General features: G+C 36.8%; 1 protein-coding gene across 1 annotated transcript; it reads left to right on the plus strand.

Annotated features, from left to right (window-relative positions):
• The first annotated feature begins 86 nt into the window (after positions 1-86).
• On the plus strand, positions 87-6385 carry LOC137953109 (eukaryotic translation initiation factor 4E-1). Its single transcript, XM_068800334.1, has 5 exons — positions 87-540; positions 3146-3311; positions 3398-3523; positions 5779-5844; positions 5926-6385. The coding sequence occupies exons 1-5, from the start codon at positions 290-292 to the stop codon at positions 5974-5976; spliced, it is 660 nt and encodes a 219-aa protein (XP_068656435.1). The 5' UTR covers positions 87-289; the 3' UTR covers positions 5977-6385.
• Positions 6386-22819: the final 16434 nt, after the last annotated feature.

Here is a 22819-nt window from a genome sequence, read left to right on the forward strand (position 1 = left end):
ATGCGGAGGAGTCCGTGCGAGGTTGAGTTTAGGTGGTGCAGCTTCGGTAGGGCAGAGACAAGTTAAAAAATCAACCGGGAGAAGATTGGGAGTTGGAGATTGGGTATTTAAACGTGCCTCGAACCTGTTCCTGTGACGTCCCTAGAGTTCACAGCTATCCGCCGATCCCCCGGGAGCTGTTACTGCACTGGCCTTGTTTTGATCTGGACGAATATCTTTGTCCTTTGTACTAGGAACAAAAAACTGACAGAGACAAAAGAGAGGTTTGAGTCGAAGTTCGGAGAAGAAGATGTCAAGGCAAGAGACTTCTTTTGTTGACGGCGATAAGGAAGAGACGGAGAGGATTGAGGAAACGGAGGAAGGAGAGATCATCGAATCTGGTGGTCCACCCACAACGAGCAAGTCGCCGGGCGATCCGCATCCTCTTGAGCACTCTTGGACCATTTGGTTCGATAATCCCTCTTCCAAATCGAAGCAGACGGAATGGGGTGCCTCTATTCTTTCTATCCACACTGTCGACACTGTCGAAGAGTTCTGGGGGTAGATCTTTTCTTCTCGTCTTTGAATAGTTTCCTCCTCTTTTTACATGGGCTTTCCTCCCTTAATCCATAACAAGGCCTTGAAGTATTGCTTTGAAGAGAATCTCTCTCTCTCTCTTAGTTCTCTTCCCTTAATTCATTATCTCTGTGTTTCTAGGTACATCCGAACTGATATTCATGTTTTTCTAGGCCTATCCATAATCAACTTCAAATTTTCTTGGCACAATAATTAATTGGCGGATTGTTGCGATATTATTACTATTCTCGATGAACTGATCAACCGGATATAACTGTCATAGGATTCTGTGCATTTTATCCTAGAAACAAGTATTAAGTGTTGGATTCTAAGTAATGGCCCAGTCCATTTGATTATTTATTGGAGCATACAAGCTTTTTTTCTTTGAATGGTTACAACTTTTTTTTAATGTTCATTACACATGCATACATCTCCCTTACCCTTAGAGACACTTGAACATGTTTGAATATTTCAACCAGTTGGTTTATAGAATAAGGGTGTTTCAAAGGGACAAAAGGGGCACATTTCAAGAGTCTACCTACAACAACAAAAATAATACGATATCCCTCTGATAGTGGCAATCCATCAATAAAATCCATATATAGATCCTCCCATGCCTGGTCTAGACTAAGAAGCAGTTGTTATTGTTTTACTCGACACACTAACAAGTATCACAAGAAGAGAAAGTGTTTTACATCCTTCATCCTATTGGGCCAATAAAAATTTGTAACTTGTTTGCATGTCTTAAGTTGTCCTTCATGCCCTGAAGATACAACTAAATGGACCTTTATAAAACAATAGATATCTTGCACCATGCAACAATGGATATATCTATCAGAATTAAGTTGAAAGATCATGAATCAAGGACAACAGGTGAGTACTGAAGCTATATGCATCTTGGACTCAGTCAGTCATGTTGTGAGGAGTGCCCATGACCAAGGGAAAAAGAACAATAACTACCCTTCCTGATGACGCATCCGTAGTTGTATTTTTGAGCCTTCTTTGTCGCCAATCTCATAATCATACCCCATAGGCTTGAATTACTATTGTAGTTGTTGCATGGAGACAATTTTCTAGTTCAAGAGATAATGTAGAGAGGAATGGTCTATGCGAATCTAGTAACATCGCCTTGTGAGGTATGCACGCCAATGAAGACTATTGAGAAGTAAATTTGTGTATCCCTTGTCAAACAATTTTTTTTGCATTATGAACTCCCTCAATTTGCCCGTTTCCATTTACTAGAGGTGCACTGATGCTCCCTAATTTCTTTTACTTGAAATAGATGCTAGATCTCACTCTGGAAACTCCTCCATGTGACCATTGACCCAAAGACCCAGACCACTATTGGAACATACAGAACTGATAAATATTTTCTTTCATGACTGGGCTAACTGTTGCTTCAAATTGTATTTAGGTGTTTACTTGTAGTGTCTTCAATTGAAAGATCTTCCCTTTATGTTCTACTTCTGCCTTTTAGCCTCAACTCGTAATGCATCTTCTTATTGGGGCCACATGTCAAAGAAACTGGTGCACTATCATGCAACAAAAGAAGAAAAAAAGAACTTTAATGGCTGAAATTGTTGTTTATAAGTTTGAAATCATTTTTTGCAGTGCAAGTTTGAAACTGTTAGAGGTTGTAGTTTTAGTTGTTAAAGTTGTGTCAAGGTCTAACTCAAAATGACTAGCTGAGTAGAAGACCTCTTCGCATCTAATAAGCACAAGCTCGTTCTTAACTATGTTTAAGTTAAATGTTTATAAATCACAGAGCTGTGACTGATGAGGCTGCATTGTAATGACAACTATTTCAAGTCTACAGGTTTCAGGGAATTGGTGTCAGTTTTTTTCTTTCCTTTTTCTTTTCTTTTCTCATAAGACAATTGCTTCTAATTTTGATATCTGAAAACAACCTTTCTAACTGACAAATATTTGTTTTCTTTTTTTCTGTGTTTGATAAGGATTTGCATTGATTTTAATAAAAGTTTGAGTTAAAGGAAGATACACAAAATAAAGCTAGTGTTTTAGGCCAATCAGTTGATGGAAATAAACTTCTTTATTGTAGATTTACTGTATATATTTCTCAATCAGTTGTTTTGACGAAAGCAATTTGAACTCATTTTATTCCACATCCGGTTTATTTGCTTCAGAATACTGGCATAGTTTAGGAGTGATAATTTCCTGTTTTTGCTCTAAGATGCAAGTTTTTGATAATTAATACTTTGGAAATTTGCTTCTCACATTGTATGCTTGTTTCATGAAAGCTTGTAGAAGGGAGTGCTAATCTCAATACTGTTAACTTTGAGCCTGATGTCAGACAAATTAATCTGGACTTGTGAATATCAGGTTTCTCACATTGAGGATGTTGGATTAGTAAATGAAGTAGTGATCAGATATATAAACAAGGCAAGCTACTCTCATGAGGCTCATTTTAACCTGACTTATAGCAATGTTGGTCTCTAAATGCAGCTGAGTAATTATTTATTGATTAGTTTATTAGATATTGATGTCCATGTATATACTGCTCTTGTGACACTTCAATTGCTTGATTAAGCCCTGGATAGCACCAAACAATGAACTTTCATATTCTTTTCAGTCTTTACAATAACATACATCATCCTAGCAAATTGGGTGGTGGTGCTGATCTCTATTGCTTTAAGAAAAATATTGAGCCAAAGTGGGAGGATCCTGTTTGTGCTAATGGAGGAAAGTGGACCATAAGCTGTGGTCGTGGCAAATCAGACACGTGGTGGTTATATACTGTATGCTCAAGACCTTGTTATTCTATGTACGTTGAAATTCCAAAAACTCTGAATTATTCTAATCTTTTACATCTATTTTCTGCTAGTTGTTGGCTCTGATTGGTGAACAGTTTGAACATGGTGATGAAATTTGTGGAGCAGTTGTCAATGTAAGAGCTAAGCAGGAAAAAATATCCATATGGACCAAAAATGCCTCAAATGAAGCTGCCCAGGTAAACTCCCATGTCGTTCTTAATCAAGTTCATATGATATTTGCTTTGATAGTTGTTATGGTTTCTTCTGTTCTGAAATACATTAGGGGCAAAGGTAACCAAAGGATAGTACCATGTCCTTGGCATGTATTTCTTTTAAATTACTCAAAATAAGATGGTGAAAGGCAAAATATACCCCTAAGGTAGCCTCTTATATTTCAAAAGGCAAAGAATATATATCTCTGCTTTAAAATGAATATTTGAGCCCCTAATAGATTGTGTACCCATAAATTTTGATGCAAAACATCTCTATAGCACTTATTGAGAATGAGGACCTAATGTAGCAGTCATCCTACATTAAATGAGCAGAGCCCACATAAAGCAACCTTCCAACAGTCTACATGTAAAAAACAATATATAATGATACCTTCTCTTGAGTGGTCTACTTTGTCTTTTTATTTGTTTATTTACTTTTTTAAAAATGAGAAGATGAAATTTCGTTAAAAGAGGGGAATAAGGTAGAATGTGAAGATACATTGCCTAAGGTCAAAGAATAAAGGAAAGTAGAAGAAAGTAAACATGGAGTGCATCAATAGGGAGTACAAGACTATAGAGAGATCATTCCATGGGAAAGGTATCCCCAAGATGTTGTAGGGAGGTCCCTTCCCGAGCAATAAAATCTGCAATATTCATATTATTGCAGGAACTGTGGGTTCATGATATAGTGAGATGTCTATGAATGTGTAACAACTCCATGTAGATCCTAAGAAGGCGTTATTGAGGTGGTTTCCCAGTGGACATCCAAGTGATAACAATCATACAGTCTCCCTTAATATTCACAAGATAAGAAAGCGTACTGGTATAGATAGGAAGCCAATAAGAAGCTTTGCCTCAAGGAAATAGTTCTCCACTGGGGTAGAGTGCACAAGACAAATGCAGCCTCCTAGTTACAGATCACACTGCCAGCACTAAGAGGCCTAGACAAGAGCTACCATCAAAGTTTTGCTTAAACCTACCATGCTGATGAGGGGATCAACAGTCTCTGAGGGATTCCATCTTGGCAGTCAAGAAAGAGGCAATTCCTTTTCAACTCTCTCAGTAATGGAGTTGGGAGGTGTTTAAGGTCTGGAATTTTGCTGGACCAGAAGAGAATGTCGTGCATGGTTTGTTCAACAATTCCTCCTAATAGAATGTGATTTACCATCAAAAGTTATCTGGTAGAATTTGTCATATAAACATCTTGTTCTAAGTAATATTTATCAAGATTTTAGTGGGATACTCCTTCCTTTCGCTTCCTCCTCTTGATCTTTTTGTACCAATAACAAGTGTAGTGCCATTTGTACTTACTGCATGCCATGCAATTATATCAAACCCAGGTCAGATCCATCGATTGAACCAGCACTTGATCCATTGTCCAGGTAAGTACATGAAAAACCTGAGGATTACCAAATACCTAACAGCCAACACCCAGGTTATATGTTTAAACTTGGTGCTCTACAAGAGCTGATGAGTTAGTCAAACCAATGCCAATAACAAAGGATGGAAGGTGTAGGGTAGTGCCCTCCTTCCCTTCCTCTTTGTTTTTTTATTGGAAATAGAGAAGGGGAGGACTACCCTCTTTTTTTTGTTTTTTTATGTTGTCCACCCCAAGAGGGGTGGCTTGCTTGCTTCCATCTAAAACTTTAGACATAGCACCCTTGTCAAAATCTGAGTGTTTGTATGTATTAGGCAAGACGTGTTGGATGTAATGTTCCATAATCTTACTTTTATACGAGTGGCATATCTCACTGCCTTGAAAATATGAGACATTTGGCAAGATACCCACCCTTCCAAAACTATGTTTTATTTCTTATTTAGAATTTTCGTTGGTAATGACATCTTGGTTGTATCATCTATTAATTGTGGTGGAACTCCAAACTTACTCCCAAAGCTATGATATATTTTTTATTCTAGAATTTATTTTGGTAACGTCATCTTGGTGACATCATCTATTAATTGCGGTGGAACTTGTTAGCCTGAATTTATCTACCTAATCAGGTCTTTTTTATTTTTTATTTTGTGTGTGTGTGTGCCATATTGAACAAAATTTTTCCCTCATTTTAATTGTATTTTCTTCTTGTCAAATTTTATGCTCAAATTCAATTGCATCTTGTCAAATTTTATGCTCAAATTTTCCTTGTAAGAGAAGTTTTCATGATTTTTTTATCTTGTTGGTTTTACTTTTTAACTAATTTCTACAACAAAATCATATGAAACGGTGAACTTCTTATGTATAGATGAGCATTGGGAAACAATGGAAGGAGTTTTTGGACTACAACGACACTATTGGGTTTATATTTCACGTAAGATTTTCTTTGATCGTGCATTTTCTCGCATGTTTTCGTGGATTATGTTAAAAAATGTTCTCTTCTTTTTTATTTCAGGATGATGCAAAGAAGCATGATAGGTTTGCCAAGAATAGGTATACTATTTAAGAATTCTCTTTGTTGGTAAGAAGAGCTTGAATGATGATTGCTCCATCATTTGAAGAATCCTGAAGCTAGTGACGGGCCATCTGAATACCTACGAAGACGTTTTTTCTTTTGTTTTTTGTGTCTTATATATGAAAATTGTGTTGTCTCCTATTTCAAGCTATGAGTCACTTATCAGTTGATAATGGATTTTCCATTGTAGAATATAACCAAGGTAACTGTTTGTGTCTTGGGTCGATGGAACAAGCAAGGCATCTGGTTAGAAAATGAATCATGAGAGGGGGAATGGATGGAGTAATCCTGGAAAACTGTGGATTATTATAAACCTTCTCTTGTTTTTGGAATAAGTTGTAAATTCGCAGGACACAATTAAAAAGGAGTTTCTTCCAACTCACAATGGCTACCCACAACACATGGCACACAAGAATGCTAACATCCTTCAAAGGAAGCAAAACCATATGTAGCTAATTTTACTCCCCAATCCCAAATCCAAAGGGACACTTTTTGTTGCACCGCTCATGATGGAGCTGTTTACTACATCTTCAAAACTAGTATAAGTTGAACAAATAATTTCCTATAGTTACTCAAACATGGATAGTTTGCTTATAAAAGATGTTTCTCAAGTAAACAAACTGATTTTATATTTGGACCCATCTTTGAGAAATAAACAAATAAATAACAACAAGGAATGGCTACATCTAAATCTTAAGTAAAAAAATTGGCAACAAATTGCACCTTTTGCTACTTTACATCCAAGGCCTAATTCTAACTATAATATGTCGATTATTATAATCTACAAAGTTGAGGCTTTCAAATGTTGTATAAAAATATGAGAGATTTGAAAGAAAAAAAAAAAAAAAGTCATTGGTGGTATAGATGAAAAGTAATTGGAAGCAACTAGTAGAACTAGAGGAGGCAGTGTGCCTCATGGACATGTTAATTTATTTGTGATTGATATAATTTTTCATGGTATGTTATGTTCTGATACATTTTTTATTTTTACTATAAAATATAGCATATTTTACTAATTACTCATTTCCCAATTTACCTAAATCACAATCGAAAATTTGTTAAATAAATATAAACAAATGAGTCATTTTGTTAATCATTCGAAGTGGAAACAAAAAAAGACTAATGTTAAACAAAATTGTGTGAGAATGATCTCATCATTTTGTTTAGTATTCGTTTATACCTCTACTTTTCATGTTGGTGTAATTGTCACTTTTCATTAGCATACAAATAAAAAAAATGGTCCATTATGTTAGTCCAACATGGAATAAACCTAGAGAGAAGGGTGGATAAGTTCGTTAAATTTTCTTACTATTTTTTACTACTTTTAGATTGTAATTTTAATCTCACTTGTGTTTATAATCTTAATTACAACTCAATGTGTAAAAGTAATTTCACAATTAAAGGTACATAAAGAAATATTCAAACCCATAAAGAACACACATTTACTGTTGGAAGATAGACCCAAGCTCACACGACCAAGGAAGGCCCACATATCTAAGAGTATTATAAGATGGGTCACACGACTAAGGAAGGACCATAAGATGGGTCCAAACACATAAGAAGTAGGACCCACCATGATTACCATAAGCTGGCACTCTTATCACATAAGTTAGAAGATCAAGAAAGACTCACAAAGGCATCTTTATCTTATGGTCACGTCCTAGAAGAGTTCTAGTTTGAGTTATGTTTGTCTTTTATCTATATTGAGTTATTTAATTATGCTAGGACTTATCTTTAAGTGTTAGAGTTTGGGTGTAATTGGGACAAAGGTAGTTTTATTGTAATGGGACTCTACTACCTTCCTCTATTATAAATAGAAGTTCATGTACTCTGATTATAATAAGTTAATGAAGTCAATGAAGTATTTATCTTTTCCATAAAGTCAACATGGTATCAGAGCAGGTTCTGTGAGTTGACTTGGTCAACCCATAGAGATAATGAGACCCTTTTCTGTAAACCCTAAACCCTAAACCCTAAGTCTAGGTTCGTAGTTATTTTTTTCAGTCCCTAAACCCATAGTTTGCTTTGTGTTTTTCACCTCTATACTGAGATTTTCATATTGCAAATTATATAATGACGGAAAGATATTTGAGTCTTCTTTCCAAAGAAAACCAATTTTTCCCAATCGGAGTTATCTAAAAATAGAAATTGATATTTGAATGTGCGAAGGTCAGATTGCGAAAGAGGTTCGAGTAGTAGCAGAAAGATTCAACTTTCGAGGTATTTTATGCTATCAAGAACGAAAATTTATATGGAGAATTATATATAAAAGAAATATTTGTAAGTATATTTTCTTACCTATTCAACCAATTCTCGATCTGAGTTTTTTATAAGGAGATATTGATCTTGAAAGAGTCAATGGTCATGCTGGAAAAAAAAGGAGAAATAATGCTTAGTTCAGCCAGATGACAGAGACCAAAATCTATCAGATTATTTATTTTTTGATAATTATATTTTATGAAGAGAAGTTATACTTGTATGAAAGTTATTTAAGTCTAGTTTTTAGAAGGAGAAATTTTCATGTCAATCTGATCTATATTTAAAGATATATTCGCATTGGAAGAATCAAAGATCATGTTGGTATTTTATTGTATTGAAAAATTCGAATTTATACCCTTTGTCTTGTGTCACTTTTTGAGTTGCTATATCAGGAAAATATCTCACTTATCCCTGGTTTAAGGGATTATTACTACATCTATGTTATTTGGGATTATTGTTGCATCTATGATATTTGGTTCAAGCTGAGATCACTGCCATTACCTCCCAGCTTGAGGGGGAGAAGTAAAAGAAGTACAAGAAAAATGTATTTTATTCCATATGTTGTGGATAAGTTTATGTAACCAAAATATTCAAGAAAGAGGGAACACAAAAGATGAAGCTTATGCATCTAAGAAAAAATATTTATATCGGATTATGATTATTTCATGGCTCCTTCTACAAGGTTTATTATTTTGGTTCGTGTTATATGTGTTGGAAGATGGTCATGTAACATTACAACTGCTGCTATTTTGTCTATTTGGATGAGACATTATTATTGAAGAAGAGGTGACCTCAATACCTTTTCTCATACCATAATTTATTTGACTCTAAAAAATATCTCAGGTAGGATACCATGAGAGTCGGTGTCTGGATTGGGACACCATTATAAATAAACCCACTACCTACACCTCCCCCTCCCCCACCCCCTGTAATGGCTTTTATTACTCCTACCACTTGAGAGTCATTGTCATGTGGAGGGATACGGTGGTGGACGCTTCAGATCAATGCCAATAGACACACTACCCACAGAAGACGGAGTGTGCCCTACATCCAGCATTTAGGACTGGTGTATGGAGCAATGTCTTACCGGTTAGGAGTGATTTTAACTCTCACTTATATTATGCCAGCAGGGCCTCATGGAAGGATGCAACAGCGTGAGGGGGAGTGTTGGAAGATGAAGGAATATTGGAAGATGTGCCATTTTATACAAAAAGATTTTATACATCATTTGTAGCAAGTTGGGAGTTCATGTTGTTCTCTCACCCCCAGCTTGAGGGGGAGTGTTGGAAGATAGGCCCAAGCCCACATGACCAAGGAAGACCCACATATCTAAGGATATTATAAGACGGGCCACACGAACAAGGAAGACCCACATATCTAAGGATATTATAAGACAGGCCACACGAGCAAGGAAGACCCACAAGATGGGCCCAAGCACATAAGAAGTAGGACCCACCATGATTACCACAAACTGGCATCCTTATCACATAAGTTGGAAGATTAAGAAGGACTCACAAAGGCATCTTTATCTTATGGTTTCACCCTCGAAGAGTTCTAGTTTGAATTATGTTTGTCTTTTATCTATATTGAGTTATTTAATTATGTTAGAGTTTGGGTGTAATTTGGACAAAGGTAATTTTATTGTAATTGGACTGTACTACCTTGCTCTATTATAAATAGAGGTTTATGTACTCTGATTATAATAAGTTAATGAAGTCAATGAAATATTTCTCTTTTCCATAAATTCAACATTTACAATCATAACTTGGATTGAGAAAATTTGAGCCACCATGAATTAACTGAATGGATGAGTAAAAAGAATGAGAAAGCTTCAAGGCACTCAAGGCCAAAACCAAAAAGAGGGCAAGCCAAGCAATGGGATGAATTTTTTGTGCATTTAATGAATGAATTGCAAAAGGATTACAAAGGTTTATATAGGTTTTGCAAAACCCTTAAAGGAGAAATAAATTACAAGGACGTCCTCTTTCAAGTTATAATCTAGGTGTCTTCATATAATTACATAAATCAATTCAAATTAGAGTTCAATCATTCTTTTCTTCTTCCTTCGATTTTGGATCTTGATTTCCCTGATTGACTTTGCTATGATCTTCTTACTTTGATTAAGTAATTTGAGATAATTTCTCTCTTTGATTGATTTGGTCATGATTGGTAGAAGATCCTTGAGATTAAAAGGGATTGAATTCTCTAAAACCATGCACAAGACTTCCTCTTTTGAGTGGATGAGGTAGACATTACTCTTTCATGGTTTTGCGTGGGGGATGTGTCCCTCTTTGCCTCTTGTGCCACCTTTGAATAAACATATTCTTCCTTTGTAATGAAGGGCTTTGATGTAACTTGGAATAATGCTTTTTCTTGTACATGTCTTGTATGTTGATATGTCTTTGTTGCTTTTCATTCAGCTTTGTGATAAGTTGTTTGAACATTCAACTTGATGACAAGTTGTTGAAGCCAGTTGGAAATGTCTGCAAGTTGGTTGACAAAGGGATTATGACGAACTTGAAGACATCCCATTATAACTTTCTCACAAACAAAATGATAGTCTATGCCAAAATATTTACTGTGAGATTGAAAAATAAGGTTGTGACCCAAATAAATAGCACATACATTATCACATAGAAGAGATGGAGGTCAAGTTGAGTATATGTGCTAATCTTTTAGATAATACTGAAGCCAAGTGATTTCTGCACATGTAGAAGCCATGGTTTTGTGTTTGGCTTGAGTAGTGGAGCAAGATATTGTGGGTTATTTTTTTTGCAAATCAAGAGACAAGGTTGAGTCCTAAGAAGACTATATAACCAATAGTAGGTAGCCTTGTTGTTGGGTAACCACCCCAATCTGCATCGAAAAAAGGAAAGGATATCTAGTGATGGGAGTTTTGAAAAGACAAAGTCATAGTCTATGGTACCTTTAAGATATCAAATAATCTTTTAACTAGTGTAACATGAAAAGTTGTGGGAGAGTGCATATATTATTGGGCCACAAAATGACAAAGTAAGATATATCAAGTCGTGTTAATGTTAAATATTGAAGGGATCCTATAAGAGTTCTACAAGTGAGTAGGGTTAGAGTAAGGGGAACTTTGAAAATCAAGTTTTGTGTTGGTAGCAAGAGGGGTTGTAATAGATGTACAAGATTCTATATCTTCTCGAGTTAATATATCTTTTAAGTATTGAGTTTGATAAAGAAAAATATTGGTGGGACTTTTACGTACTTGAATGCCTAAGAAAATATCTAGAGGTCTTAGACTTTTTACAAAGAAAATATCACTGAAGTGCTATTTAAAAAATTTGTAGAAGAGGGATTATTCCTAGTAAGAATAATATCATCCACATAAAGAAGCAGGTATAGATGGTTAGACGAATAATGATAACAAAATAGTGAGGGATTCATTTTAGTGATTTGTAAACCAAAATGAAATAGGAAATTGCAAAATTTAGCATACCAAGCACAAAGGGCTTGTTTGAGGCCGTAGATAGTTTTTTTTTTTTTTTAGCATACATACATGGTTTGAAAAAGTGGAAGTTTCAAAACCTAGTGGTTATCTCATAAACATTTCCTCATTGAGAAAGTCATGAAGAAAAGCATTATTAACATCCAATTGAACCAATGTCCAGTTATAGTGAAGGGTTAGGGTGAGTGCTACTCTAATTCTTTGAGGTTGGACAACAGGATTGAATGTTTGATCATAGTTGATCCCATGAAGTTGACGATGTCATTGAGCAACAAGTTGAACTTTGTATTTTTTGACAGATCCATCAATATTGAATTTGGTTCTAAAAACCAATCAAGACCCTACAACATGCATATTAGAATTCTTAGGGACAAGTTCTCAAGTATTGTTTTGTTGAAAAGGTTTGTACTCATCTTGCATAGCATCATACTATTGAGGAGGTGTAAAAGCAAGTGCATATGGTGTAGGCTCAGATATATGTGTGATCATACGAGCTTGAAGTGTTGAGGCAATTGCCTTATTCTTTACTCTTGTCATCATGGGATGGGTATTAATCCTAGAAGGAAGGGAAGTAGGTGGAATAATTTATAATTTACCATTGTCCAAGGAAGATTGTGAGGAAGTAGGGCACGAGGTTGGACGTGTTATTCAGAACTTGAAGGATAAATTTGGAGGATTAGGAACATAATGTCATTAGAGGATAAAAGAGGTGATGAAGTGGTAGGTGGTTCTTGTAATTTGTCAAAAAAAGTAAAAAATTGTACACTAAGAGTAAGTGACTCATAAAAAACAACATGCCTAGTGATAAAGACTTTGTTTAAAGATGAACATAAACATTGATAACCTTAATAAGAATCATGAAATCTAAGCAAAACACAAGGTATAGACCGTATTTCAAACTTGGTTTTGTTATAAGGTCATAAACAAGGAAAACATAGACATAAAAAACCATGAATATAATTATAAGTAGGAGAGGTATTTAAAAGAAAAGAGTAAGGAACTTTACTTTGTAAGGGAGTAGCAGGAAACCGATCAATCAAATATACTGTAGTTTGAAAAGCTTCAAATAAAAAAACTAGTGGGAGCCATTACTTTTATATAACAATGCTAATTTATATTAAACTATGTGTCTATGTTTTCTTTCAGCTATTCCGTTTTGTTTTGGAGCAGAAGGACAAGAGAGGTGGTGAATAATTCCATATTGAATCAAATAGTCTTTAAAAAGAGAGTTCATGTATTCGCTTCCTCCATCTGAATGAAATACCTTGATCTTGCAAGAATATTGATCTTTCACCATATTCCTAAATTTAATAAATATTTTAAAAGCTTCATTCTTAGTCTTCAGTGGATACGTCCAAAATCCTTAGCCTTTAGTGGATACATCCACACAAATCCATTGTAATCATCAACAAAAATAATGTAATATTTGAGTCCAAATTTAGAAATTAATGGTGAAGTTGTTATGTTTAGGGGACTTGAATTTTGGTATAAAAACTGATTGTTGTTTTTTCCCTTAAATGACTTATTGGCAAATGTATTGTTCACCATCATGGATGAAAATAAATTTCCAAGTGTTTGACTTATTCGAAGATCATGACTTTGGACTATTGGTAGAATTTCTTCATAAGTTGGCAATGAAGGTTGGATGAGCATTGTTGTGACCAAGGATTCATATGGGGCATTTTACCCATGAAGAAGCCAAAAAGATTTGTCTTCTGAAAATAGGACTTTGATGGCTACTAAAGCGTCGCATATTCCTTTGAATTTTGTGATACTGTTATTCAAAGTTTGATCTTCCATCTTCGTCATTGTTGCTAAAGTTTGACGGAGGTGTATCTCACATACCTTTGAGTGAACTACAATTTGGTATATATCTCTTGCGGTCTTGAGTCCAACCACATGGAAAAGGGCTTCTTCAGCCATTGTAGCATTGAACCAACTAGCAAGTAACTGGTCTCTATGTTCCCTTTCTTCAAATGATAGATTTATAATGAATGGATTATCACTAACAAATTGTGATGGTGGTGTAATAGATCCATCAATGAATCCCATGAGGTTTCAAAATTTCAAAACCAAAATCATTGACTTCTCCATGACACATAGTTGTTGGAGGAGATTTTAATTGAAATAAGTGCAATAATAGATGTAACTTACACGAGAGACAAATTTGAATGTATTGAGATGACATTGATACTCATGATGATTATAATAAAAGATGAAAGTAAGAAGACAATGGCAATTGATTGAAGTGTTAAGAAGAGAAGACGAATCGAGAAGAAAAAGAAGAAGGATGTAATGACAATGTTTGTGAGGAAGATGATAATATAAGAATACGATATGGAATTAATAGAAGGATACCTACTTATTTGAATGAGATCACTCTCCTCACAATCAAACCATTAGCTCTAATTCCATGAGAAAATTTGAGCCACTATGAATTGAGTGAATGAATGAGTAAGCAAAATGAGAGCTTTAAGGCACTCAAGACCAAAACCAAAGAGAGAGCAAGCCAAGCAAGGGAACAATTTTTGTGTGTATTGAATGAATGAAATGTTGAAGGATTACAAAGGGTTTATATAGTTTTTTTCAAAACCCTTAAAAGGAGAAATAAATCACAAGAAGGTCCTCTTGCAACTTATAATCTAGGTGTCTTGACATAATTACATAAATCAATTCAAATTAGACTTCATCATTGATTTCTTCCTCTAATTTTTGAATCTTGATTTCCTTGATTGATTTTGCCTTGAATCTTCTTTCTTTGATTGAGTAATTTGAGATAATTTTGTCTCTTTGATTAATTTGATCATGATTGGTAGAAGATCCTTGAGTTGGTCTTAGTGAAACCCGCATGTGAGAGATTGAAAGGGGTTGAATTCTCTAAAAATGTCCTCTTGTGAGTGGATGAGGTAGACGTCACCCTTGCAAAGTTTTGCATGGGTGATGTCCCTCTTTGCCTCTTGTGCCACATTTGAATGAACATGATATTCCTTTGAAGTGAAAGAGATGATCTCTTCTTTCAACATATATAAAAATGTGGACTTTCAAAGAGGAGAGGGAGAAGGACACTCCCCTCTCTCTTTTAGATGTTCAATGGGGCAAAAATTTCCTCCTCACTATCATGCATCAACAAAAAATACTGAGAGAGAAGGGGGTGATGCTCCTTTCCTCTGTAGACCTAGGAAAGAAACTTCTTCCTCTATTTTTTTTATTTTGATACTTTAAATTATGATGTCATGATAACGTTATTCCAAATCAATAGACGGTAAAACCCAATTGACACAAGACTTGATCCTTGTTGGTCAGTTTTCATTGTATTGAACCTTCGACTTTTTTATTGATTAGAGTTGAGATTTCCTCTAAGATTTCTTCCCTTAAGAAGAAATCCTATAAATGTTTCATAAATCCCATAATTTTGTAAATTGTCTGTAATCCTCGAAATCACTCGTAATTCTTCCATGTATAGCCTGTAAAATGGCTATTTAAGCTAACGATGTGAATAAGAAAGAGACTGAAATTGAAGTATTATTTTTGACTTGGTATCAGAGCAAGAGAATCTTTCTCCTTCTCCTTTCCGTCACCGAAGAACAGAACGACAACTCTGTCCCGTCTGTCCCGTAACTTCCTATCGCCAAAGAACAAAGAAGAAAGCTCTATCCAGTATGAATCTCCGTCCCTTCCTGTCGCCGTAGACGATCCCATATTAATCTCTATCGTCGGAGAAACTAGAGCAGGTCTATTATGTTTCACCGTGAACAACACTGTTCAGAAGGTCTGCCGATTCATCTCCATCGTCATCCCACTCCGGCGGAACCTTATGGACATCGCCGACGACTGCAGTCGTGCCACCGCTCGGCCTTCCTGCTAACCGCCAGCCCAAACGTCGCTAACAAAGATGGAGTTGCACCGTCTCGACGAAGAAGATGAAGGTATAGGAAATAAAAATTCGCTTAAACGTGGGTCCCTTGTTTTGATTATTTTTGCCAAGCGATCCAGTCTTGGACCAAACCATGATCAACCCAACGAGAGAAAGTGAATCGGACCAGACCGGATCAATTCTCGGACAGGACTGGAATCAGAGACCCAAACCAGATCAACCCAGTGAACAAAAAATGGACCAGACCAGTTCTCGGATCGGACCGAAATCAGAGACCCAAACCGGGTCAACCCAGTGGCAGGAATCGGACCGGACCAATATTTTTGGGTGATTTTTATTTTGATCACTGTCGATCTTCTTTCATCATGTCAAAGGAATCAACATTCATGTTCAATCTGAAAACTCTGGTTTTACAACCAGCGTCATTCTTACAGAAGTAAACTACAATGTACGGTCACAGATCATTCGAGATGCAAATTGCAAGACGTGAAAAACTTGAATATATTATGGGAAAAACACAACTCCCATAAGAAACGGATGGCTCCTATGTGAAGTCGTATGCTGAAAATCAAGAGGTCAAGGGGTGGTTGCTAACCTCTATGTCAAAAGATATTATGAAGCGCTATATTCGGTTGCGCACTGCACATGAAATATGGAATGCTCTTGCAAAAGATTTCTATGATGTGTTAGATGAATCGCAATTATTTTCATTGAATCAGAGAGTTTCCTCCACCAAATAGACTGGTCGCCTTTTGTCAACGTATTATGGTGATCTTGTGAAGAATTTAAAAGAACTTGATCATTGTGACAAGATTATAATGAAAGATCATGATGATGTTATCGCCTATAGAAAATCCCTTGAAAGATTGCGTGTACACATTTTCTTAAACATAATAGATGCATAATTCTAACAAATCTGTGCTGAAATTCTAAAAAAGGACCCGATATTGGATCTTGAAGAAGCCTATGCTTACGTACGTCTTGACTCTGTTCGCAAAACCACTTTAAATAGTGAAGTTGATTGTGTTGAGTCATCTGCAATGGTAGCACGTCGAGCTCATAAAACAACTCGACCAACTGGTCCTACCAGTGATCAAAATCGGATATCAGGATCTCAGAATCGTAGTTATGAGGTTGGAACAGCAAAACCAGAGCGCATTTGTACTCATTGTGATGAGACTGGGTATACAAAGTCACGATGTTATGAACTTATTAGGTATCCAGAATGCTGGGATCCTACCAAAGTGCCTCGCAAATGGAACTCCAAACCAAATAATCATGCTTCCGTTGCTGTAACAGAACCTTCCACCTCTCACACAACTAAGGATGCATCAGTTTTAATTGTTACATCTGGTAAAATTTTTAATACTTTCGCTCTTAGTAGAAATAGTGAATGGATAATTGATTCTGGTGCTACTGATCATATGACCTTTGACAATCATCATGTTAAAAGTATGAAACCATCTAAACAACATATCGTATCTACAACAAATGATAATCCCTCTCACGTTATTGGAGAGGGTTCCATCACCCTTACTGAAAATCTGAATCTTGATCTTGTATTAGTTATTCCAACCCTCAATTATAATTTATTATCAGTTGCTCAAATAACTCATGCTCTGCATTGTATTGTGATTTTTTGGCCTAACCTTTGTGTTTTTAAGCACATTCGAACTCAAAAGACAATTGGTTATGGTACTAGAAGGGGGAGACTCTATTACCTAGATCTAAAGCCAAAGAGTTTTCATCGGTTAGCCCAAGCATTCTCCATCAAGAATAAATCTACAGATTCTGAAATTTGGTTATGGTATAAACGGTTGGATCACTCATCCTTTGGTTATTTAAAGAAATTGTTTCCAAAACTCTTTGAAAAATTATTTGTTTCAAATTTTAAGTGTGATGTATATGAATTAGCGAAAAGTCATCGTGTTCCATTTCAAATATGCATGAATAGGAGTCCAACACCCTTTATGATTATCCACTCTGATGTATGGGGTCCAACAAATATAGCCTCTCTTAGTGATGAATGGTGGTTTGTTTCTTTCATTGATGATCACACCCGTATGACTTGGATATGCTTAATGAAGTCAAAAAGTGAAGTTACTTCGTTGTTCAAACAATTTCACAGAATGATAGTAATCCAATATCATTCTATAATACAAACTCTTCGAAGTAACAATGGTGGAGAATTTGTGAATCAAAGTTTGAAGAATATCTGGATGATCATGGTATTACTCATCAAACTACTTATCCGTACACTCCTCAGCAAAATGGGGTTGTAGAGCGAAAGAACCGCCACCTTCTTGAGGTTGTTCGTGCTTCCTTGTTTAAAGCTCATATGTTGGCTAGTTACTGGCGTGAAACCATCACAACTGCAACTTATCTTATCAACCGAATACCCTCGAGTGTGTTACAATTTCAGACTCCCTTGAGTGTTCTTCATAAAACCATAAGCTCACCTGCTGTGACGAATCTGCCACCTAGAGTTTTTTGGTGTGTAGCCTTTATTCACCTCCATAAGTCATTGAGAAATAAATTTGAACCTCGAGCTCTCAAGTGTGTTTTTGTTGGTTATGCTCAACATCAGAAAGGTTATCGTTGTTATCATCCTCCCTCTCGCAAATTGTATGTTTTTCTTGATGTGGTATTTCACGAAGATAACATATATTATTCTACTCCCGAGTCTTCAATACAGGGGGAGAACAAGATTGAATTGAAGACCCTTAATCATCATTTGGACACCTTGGTTACTACAAGTGGTGAGTATTCAGATTACAACAGTGAACATCAAAATGATACAAATGAGCATAATTCACAGGATGGAGACAGACATGACCAGATGGAAGTGATGCAACCAGAGTCTCAGCCGACATCTTCCCCCCTTCATAGTGTACCAACTGATCAATTGTTTTCTGAGTTTGAGTCCATGTTTGAGCCTCAGGTAAGTTCCGAAACTCAACTAAGAGTACTACCTCATCGAACTACAAGAAAAAAACCTAGAGTCAATTATGAACCTCTTCTCACCTCTAAATCTCAGTATCCCATGCATAGTTTTGTATTTTATCATAGATTGTCAAAGGCAAATGAAGTATTTGTGAAATAATTATCTGTTATATCTATTCCAAATAGTGTGCAAGAAGCCTTGAAAGATCTCAAGTGGAAAGAAGCTATGAATGAAGAAATGAGGTCCTTCCAAAAGAATTCAACATGGAAAGTGGTTGACCTACCTATAGGAAAGAAACCAGTTGGATGCAGTGTCAAACGCCTAGCCAATACAACCCAAAAGACCGGTCTGTTAAGTGCGGAAAGCCAAGTACCTAACCCAGGTGAACCAGAACCACCTAGCTCTAACACCCTCCATTCCCGTTCCTTACACTTCCACCGGGATTCGAACACGGAACGTGGTGCCCAACTCTGATACCATGTCAAACACCTAGCCAATACATCCCAAAAGACTTGTCTGTTAAGTGCGGAAAGCCAAGTACCTAACCTAGATGGACCAGGGGTGGACAGAACCTAACCCAGGTGGACCGAAACCACCTAGCTCTGACACCCATTGATCCCGTTCCTTACTGCTTCCGTCAGAATTAGAATGCAGAACGTGGTGCCCAGCTCTGATACCATATCAAACGCCTAGCCAATACAACCCAAAAGACCGGTCTATTAAGTGTAAAAAGCCAAGTACCTAACCCAAGTGGACCAGAGGCGGACGAAACCTAACCCAGGTGGACCAGAACCCCTAGCTCTAACACCCTCCGTTCCCGTTCCCTACCGCTTCCACCGGGATTCGAACGCGGAACATGGTGCCCAGCTCTGATACCATATCAAACGCCTAGCCAATACAACCCAAAAGACTTGTCTGTTAAGTGCGAAAAGCCAAGTGCCTAACCCAGGTGGACCAGAAGAGGTGGACGGAACCTAACCCAGGTGGACCGAAACCACCTAGCTCTAACACCCACCGATCCCGTTCCCTACCGCTTCCATCGGAATTCGAACGCGGAACGTGGTGCCCAGCTCTGATACCATATCAAACGCCTAGCCAATACAACCCAAAAGATCGGTCTGTTAAGTGCGAAAAGCCAAGTATTTAAACCAGGTGGACTAGGGGCGGACGTAACCTAACCCAGGTGGACCGGAACCACCTAGCTCTGACATGCAGGTGGGTATTTACAATCATATATAAAGCCGATGGCACCATTGAAAGGTTCAAAGCGAGGTTTGTCGCCAAAGGATATACTCAAACCTACGGGATCGATTACATGGAGACATTTGTACCAGTGGACAAAATCAATATTGTTTGGATTGTACTATCTTTGGATGTGAATCTTGACTAGCCCTTATATCAGTTTGATGTTAAAAATACATTTTTGCAAGGAGATCTCCAAGAAGAAGTATATATGGAATTACCTCCTTGATGTATTATGCAAACCAAAGGATGCAAACAAGTATGTAAACTAAGGAAATCTATCGGATACAAGCAAAACAACTCAGATCACAGTCTCTTCCTGAAATCTAACGAGGCAATCATAGCTCTTATTGTATATGTCGATGATATGATAGTAACTGGGAATGATCCAGAAGAATAGAAGGTATTACAAAGTCATCTTGCTAGAGAGTTTGAAATGTAAGATCTTGGTTACTTAAAATATTTTTTTGGTATTGAAGTGTCAAGATCAAAGGAATGAATTTTTCTATCTCAACGAAAATATGCTTTGGACTTGTTGAAAGAAACTGGTATGACAACATGTAGTCCAGTCAGTACTCCCATGGAAGAAATTCTAAAACTAAGACTACATTCAAATCAAGTTCCTGCTAACAAGGAACGTTATCAGCGACTAATCGGGAGGTTAATGTATCTTGCACATACCAGACCAGATTTAGTTTATGTACTAAGTGTGGTTAGTCAATTTATGCACTCTCCAAGTGAAGAACATATGAATGCCATCAATCGTATCCTGCGCTACTTGAAATCATCTCCAGGGAAAAGAATTTTATTTAAAAAAGGAGGCGACTTAAAAATTGAAGGTTATACGATGCCGATTGGGCTGGGTCAATAGAGGATTGAAGATCTAAATTTGCATACTTTACATATATAGATCATCACTTGGAGAAGTAAGAAACAAGAGGTGGTGGCTAGATCATCAACTGAAGCCAGATACAGGGGAATGACCAAGGCAATATGTGAATTATTATGGATAAAAAGTTTGATACAAGAACTACATATTGAGAAAACGAGTCCTATGAAATTATACTGTGACAGTAAGACAACATGTGATATTGCCCACTAGGGGTGGCATCGAGCTGAGCCGAGCCCGAACCTGCCTATGTTCGAGCCGAGTTTGATTTAAAATTGTGAACTCGAGCTCGAGTTGAGCCCAACTTCGAGCCTAAAATTGTTATCGAGTTTGAGCCCAATAATTTTAACCGAGTTCGAGCCGAGCTCGAGCTTCAACATTCATTTAAAACTTTTCAAAAAATACATGTCTCGAGTTTGTGCTCCAACATATATTTAATTTTTTTTAAAAAATACATGTTAAATAAATTGTATATAAAATTATTCATACATGTTACATAAAATTGGGCATACATTTTACATAAAATTGGGCATGACCTCCACTTAAAATTGGGCATAAGGGTGACATCGAATTGTGCTGAGCCCAAACCTTCTAATGTTCGAGCCGAACTTGATTTAAATATTTCAAACTCAAGCTCGAGCCGACCCTAGCCTCGAGCAGGTTCGGGATTGAACATCGATAATGAATTATAATGCATTAATATTAATCTTTTTTACCCCAAATATTGTCTAACTTATTTTGTAATTTTTGAATCTGGCCATAAATTTACTATGGTCTCCTTAATGCCCCTGGTTGAAAATTTATATCCTAGGAAAAACCTTTAAATAAAATCCTATTACTATTAATGACTTACTAAGAAATTACAAGAAATATTTTAAAATTTTTTTAGGAAAGTTAAATGGACCTCTTATTGCCTCTTCTAGGGAAATAAATAAAATAAATAATTAATCTAATATATTACTATACTTATAGAAATTTTTTTAATCAAATAAAATATTAAACACAAAATTTCTATAAAAATTGAATAATGCTAAAAATATTACAACTATCAAAGACTTATTCAAAAATTTTCTATACGTTTGTCGCTGAAAAATCTTACTTAGAAAATTATATGATTTTTTAAAAAGAATTTCTAATTAAAAAAATATTTTAAAAAAATATGAGACACTAATGGTCCCTACGTATTTCTACTAAAAATATTATTTATTTATTTATTAAAAAAACCACTCCCTAATTTTTTTTTTTTTACTTTTTTCACTTATTTATGATTTCTGCAAAATCGTTTTCCCGATGGCGACGGAAGCAGTATTTGACCGAATGTCAATATCCCCGACTATGAGCTGCCGCGGCCTTCAACACTGCCCGGAGAAGCGAGTCTCTCCGTCCCTTTCCAGACGTTTTGTAAGCGTAGAATAAGAATTAGGCAACATACTATCAAAATGAGAGGCCTATGAGATCTCATTGCATGAGCACGATGAGATCTTACACGCTTCTCATGATACTACTTGTTACCATATGTGATCTTCCCTTGAGATTCTCGTCCTAGTAACGTGGGCTGGCGTAAAATCGCCAGTGGAAAATATATGTAATCCGTTATTATAAAGAGGTTCGCCTTTGTCTCTTTCCCGGCAGGCAGCAGGTATCGGAGGAATATACCAAGACGGGATACCCTATTTGCAGAGAGAGACCATGGAGACAATCAACGGAGATCAATCGGCTCAGGCGAAGGTCTGGAAGTTCGTCTACGGTTTTGCCGACTCCCTCGTCCTCCGATGCGCCGTTGAACTCCGCATCGCCGACATCATCCATTCCCGTGGCCGACCCATCTCCCTCTCCGATCTCTCTTCCCGCGTCACACTCCCCTCAGGTGACGGAAACGGCGACAGAGGAAGGGCTCGGAGGTGACGAGGGGAGGAAGAATTTTTCCCCCTCGCTGTCGCTCCCCTCTGCGCTCCAGCCCGCTCCCCGGTCCCAACTCCCCCAAATCCCCCGAATCCGGCCCGCTCGTTAAATTAACGGCTCGCTACCTTTCGAGCCGATCCTTAGATCTCGAACTCGGCTCGAGCTTAAGGTATACCGAATCCGAGCCGAGCTCGAACCATTCGCAAACCGACTCAGTTCGAAGACATTGACAAGGCAGACGGGAAGGGTTGA

The sequence above is a fragment of the Aristolochia californica genome, unplaced genomic scaffold (genome assembly GCF_029961685.1).
Source record: "Aristolochia californica isolate CCGP_79_NKW_82.1479 unplaced genomic scaffold, dmAriCali1.0.hap1 SCAF_16, whole genome shotgun sequence".
Classification (NCBI taxonomy): Eukaryota; Viridiplantae; Streptophyta; class Magnoliopsida; order Piperales; family Aristolochiaceae; genus Aristolochia; species Aristolochia californica.

Bases quoted from the DNA above. Each gene is read 5' to 3' on its own strand.
- LOC137953109 (XM_068800334.1), top strand. From the start codon at position 290: ATGTCAAGGCAAGAGACTTCTTTTGTTGACGGCGATAAGGAAGAGACG. The intron at 541-3,145 runs GTAGATCTTTTC...TATTCTTTTCAG, and splicing joins ACTGTCGAAGAGTTCTGGGG to TCTTTACAATAACATACATC. The intron at 3,312-3,397 runs GTATGCTCAAGA...ATTTTCTGCTAG, and splicing joins ACACGTGGTGGTTATATACT to TTGTTGGCTCTGATTGGTGA.